This window comes from Drosophila elegans, unplaced genomic scaffold (assembly GCF_018152505.1).
Source record: "Drosophila elegans isolate 14027-0461.03 unplaced genomic scaffold, ASM1815250v1 contig_183, whole genome shotgun sequence".
NCBI classification, from domain to species: Eukaryota; Metazoa; Arthropoda; class Insecta; order Diptera; family Drosophilidae; genus Drosophila; species Drosophila elegans.
The window spans coordinates 11,297,934-11,302,482 of NW_024545550.1; the positions used below are offsets into that span (position 1 = coordinate 11,297,934).

Genomic DNA, 4,549 nt, shown 5'->3' on the forward strand with positions numbered 1-4,549 from the left:
TTTGAGCACAAAAACACGAACACCAGCAAGCGGCAATGAAAGTTAAACAATGTTTGCGGCTTTGCTATCCGTTTCCGCAATAATTTCTCGGATCCGGCTGCGAGCGTTTTGTGGCCTTGACACAATTTCCCCAGGAAAACTTTTGATTTTGCCACAAGATAATTTGCTAGCTGGGAAAATGGAGGGCGTGGGTGTGGCACTGGGTCGCGGCCACTTAAAGTAATGCAAAACGAAAGGAAAAATCCAAATAAGGAAATCAAAATGGCGGGGCAACATGAAAGGCAAGCGAAAATTGAACATCCTGCAGCAGGATGCGTTGCGACTTGGCTGTAAAGGCAGAAAAGGCCAAGAGGTTCCAGCCAAGACGAACACCATAATTATGGGTGACCGCGATAAGGCGGAGCAGTGCTGAATGTAAGGGAATTGTGCGAGTCCACTCCACGTTGCACGGGACAATTGCCGCCAAGGACTACGCCCAAGGAATCCAATTCCAGCCGGAATGGGTGGCCACCCATTTGTCCTTATGGCCAAAGGATGGGACTCCATTCTCCTCGACTGGTCACCCTGTATGGAAATGGCAGAGGCAATGGCGATGGCAATGGCGATGGCGATGGCGATGGCGATGGGGATGCCCCACTTTATGCAATGAGAAATTTCCGCTCGCTCGTTCCTTTTTCTGCTTGAAGGATGACATTTTTGCAAATTGCCATCATAATAATAATCAAATTCGTGTAAATTTGTTTGCAAATTCAAGAAGGAAATGGTGTCAGCTGCCCCAGTTGCCCGCACTCACCGAAAAGCAGATACAGATGGCTTGGGATTATCAAGTTAATAGCTTTCCTCGTCCTCGTTTCAGTTTAATGCTGATGAAATTGAAAACATAAACTACACAGAAGTACAGGCTCTATCTCTGCAGTGATTATGGAGATGGCTTTTGCACAATTTTTGCATGTGAAGGCAAATTATTTCTTCTCTGAAACGGATGGCAATTAATTAAGGGAAAAAAGGGTCCAGGCAAAGGAAGGAAGTTTAAAATATATATTTATTTAACGTTAAGGCTATAGTATTAATACACCTTAAAAGTCATAGCAACTTCCATATTGGAACATTATAAAGTTTGTTGGATTTAAACTCAAATGTGGGCTCTGACCAAAATTTACAAAGGCAGTATTTATCAACTCCATTTCCCGTTTATCATAACTTTCGTTCTTTAAATTAAATTGCCAGCTATAAGCCCTCCTTCGAGGAGTTTTTCAATGCATTTCATGGTTGTTGCCAGGATATGAATTACAACTTTAAATTGACTTGTCTGGCATTCACACCCACCATTACCATTGCAACCGCCTTTCACACACGTACTTATTCAAACACCTTGTAAGAGTAATCCCCACGTTTCTAGGCCGCACAATGCGAGACCTGTTTTATGGTTACTTCAAGTGGCTTATTCCGAGAACCCCACAAAAGTAGCTGAATGAATATGTGTGTGAGTGCAAGGACAAGCTCAGGTGAGTGTGAGTGCACAGGAAAAACGGCAGTTCAATAATAATATGCAATTTATTTAACGTACTATGCAATTATATATGCAATAGTGGTAAATAAATATGAACTTTACTATTTGACGTGGGAAAACTACGAAGAAAAAGCAGAGGAAAGACAAGTTTTTTTAAACTTTACATTATTTATACCTAAATTGAATTTAAATAAAACAACAATAATTTTTTTTAATCAAAAAACTTGTGGGAATGCCACAGAAATCACAAGAGCTAGCAAAATAATTTAAAATGTGTGCGAAAGTATGCCACAGAAGTTTCTAGTGTTTAAAAGAGTTAAAAAGGTGTGTAAAAGTATGCAACAATATGTTTAAAAGCGAAAGTCCTTTGGATATATTATGAAAGGCAACGTTAATTATTGTTCTGCCTACTTTTGGACACCTTTTAAAGCGATTCAACACAACTGAAGATATTTCTGTTCTACTTTTGTGCTTAAGCGTTCAGGGTCAATGATTTTATAAGTTTATTTTATTTTTGAGTTTCGTTAATTAGTAACATTTGATAACATCGAGCAATAAAACCTAAAAAAATAATTTTAGCAAGCATTTTATTTTTCTCTGTATCCTTGGCTTAATAAATGTGTCAGGGTGAAATACTAGCCAAAGCCGTCAAGCTCTTTTTACCACAGAATCCTCTTTTGCGAACAGATAAACCGGCATTAGCCTGATCTGTTCAGGAAACTTGCTTAATTTCAATTCCATGTGGTCACCAATCGATGGGGGTGAACCACCGACAACTTCTCAACTTCTGGACGTCCTCGTTTGGTGGCGGTGGTGGTGGCACGTCAAAAGTTTCAGTCAACTTCATTAGGCCAAATCCGACGGCCAACAGACTGGGGAACTGGCAGCCATGGTCAGCCACTTGTGGATATGCCGGTGGTCCCAACATTCCTCATGGCCATCACGCTGAAATTAAATGAAGCAAAAACTTGGACAAAGTTATTTAGCGAATGATAGGCCGGTTGCCCTTTTCTGGCTGACTGGCAGAAATTAAATGGCCTGAGAATTAAAATGGGTAGGCAAAAAGGCACTCATTTGCAGGAGATTTCCCATTCGAATAGGTTCAGAGTTCACAGTTCACAGTTGACAGTTTTCCATGGCATCACCTTGCTAACTTATTCGGTTTTTCGCCGCCTGATTGTGGATGGGCGTAAAGTTTGCCGCTCAAAAGTTGTTCTCGAGTATCCTGCCGAGGGTAAAACAACTTTGACACAAAACTTGGCCGGCCAAAACCTTTCAAGAGTCCACTTTTCCAACTCTTTCAAAGCCCCATCTTCTTTGTCTTGAATGCTAATCAAGAAAGGAAACTCAAATCTGAATAAACTTTTAAAAGTGCGACAAAACCCACTGAAGAGTCAAAGTTGATTGCCATTGCAATGGAGTTAAAAACATAATTGGCTGGTTATTTAAGAGTTTGGATGACTGTGATGTGAATAGGCTTTTAAATGTGCTGAATAAATTATGATGGGTAGTCTTATTTATTGGAATATTATAGAGAGTCAAGAGAAGCTGGAAGTGTCATTTTGTTATTTTGAAGTTTAAAGTTTGGTTTTACAATATTTCACAAATATACTTCTGAGTTAAACAAACTGCCATGAGATATTCCGCTCTTTGGCGTTCGGTGGGCGCCATGAGCTGTGGTTCTTTGGTGACCTACTTGACCCTTCGGCTGCTCGATGCCCAGAAATCCTCGATTTTTCCGAGTGGAGAGGAAGGAGAGGGTAAGAGGGAGTTGAGTGGCGCCTGGCTGCATCATTGGGATCTCCGCAAGCCGCAGCTGCAAAAGGTGTCGAATGGCGCGGAGTCGTCGGCCCTGCGACATATTATCCTGGTGCGACATGGCGAGTACACGAAGACCCTGAACGGAAGCCACCTCACGGAGCTGGGACGTCGGCAGGCGGAGAGGACGGGCCAAAGGTTGCGGGAAATGGACCTGAGCTGGGACCATGTGGTGGCCTCCACAATGCCGCGGGCCGAGGAGACGGCCATGATCATCCTGAAGCAGCTCAACCTCGATCCCCTGAAGATGAAGCGCTGCACCTTGCTGCCCGAGGGCACTCCCCATCCGGGCGATCCGCCCGCCAAGAGGAGTGCCCGCAGCCTGGAGCTGGCCTACCGACGCGATGGCCCGCGGATCGAGGCCGCCTTCAGGCGGTACTTCTTCAGGGCCAGTCCGGAGCAGGAGCACGACTCTTACCTGCTCATCGTGGGCCACTCGAATGTGATCCGCTATCTGATCCTGCGGGCCTTGCAACTGCCGCCGGCTGCGTGGACGCGGCTCAACCTGAACCACGGCTCCATCACCTGGCTAACTGTGTGGCCCTCGGGCTATGTGACCTTGCGCTGCCTCGGCGACTCCGGCTTCATGCCCGTGGCCGAGCTGACCCATCGAAGGCCTTCGTCGTTGCCGGCATAATGAGACCATAACTAGCTCATGATTAAAGCTCTACTCCCGGACTCGTCTTGGGCACGGACCAGTTCATTTGGCAGCACGAGTGGGAACGTGACTTCCGGCACATTTTGTTGCAACTGGTGCCAAAACCACTTTAACTTTGGCCAAAATCACTTGGCCAGCACAGCAGCAGCCAGCTGCATTTGCATCCGCATTCACATTTACAGTCACAGTCACAGCCACATCCATGTGAACATCCACATCCACATCCACATCCAGTGGCCACAATGCCAGCGGTTTTGGGGGGCTGTCACGCCCAGTGCGGTCATGCCGCCCACTTTTTGGCCAACCGGCAGTTGGCACATTTGCGCTACTCTTTCGGGATTGTCTCTGCTCATTAGTGCGGCTTTAATTCTGGTTATTGCGCCTGTCCCATGTTGTTCGGTTTTGGTTTCTGGTCTCGGTTCTCGGCTCCCCGCCTTTGCTTTTGGCCATCGGCGACTTTGTTGTTGCCGCTTTGCCGCTGGCTTTTCATTAAATTTGCATCCGTTCACAATTTGAATTTAATTTGTAGCGGGTGGCGGGGCGGTCTGCAAAATTGCATTATA

The 4,549-nt window shown here is 45.4% G+C and overlaps 1 protein-coding gene across 1 annotated transcript; it reads left to right on the top strand.

The window, feature by feature from the left end:
* The first annotated feature begins 3,094 nt into the window (after positions 1 to 3,094).
* LOC108144245 (serine/threonine-protein phosphatase Pgam5, mitochondrial) lies at positions 3,095 to 4,006 on the top strand. The gene has a single exon (XM_017268924.1). The coding sequence runs from the start codon at positions 3,144 to 3,146 to the stop codon at positions 3,963 to 3,965; it is 822 nt and encodes a 273-aa protein (XP_017124413.1). The 5' UTR covers positions 3,095 to 3,143; the 3' UTR covers positions 3,966 to 4,006.
* The last annotated feature ends 543 nt before the right edge of the window (positions 4,007 to 4,549 follow it).

Excerpts from the sequence above, each read along its gene's own strand:
- LOC108144245 (XM_017268924.1), top strand. The coding sequence starts at position 3,144 with ATGAGATATTCCGCTCTTTGGCGTTCGGTGGGCGCCATGAGCTGTGGT.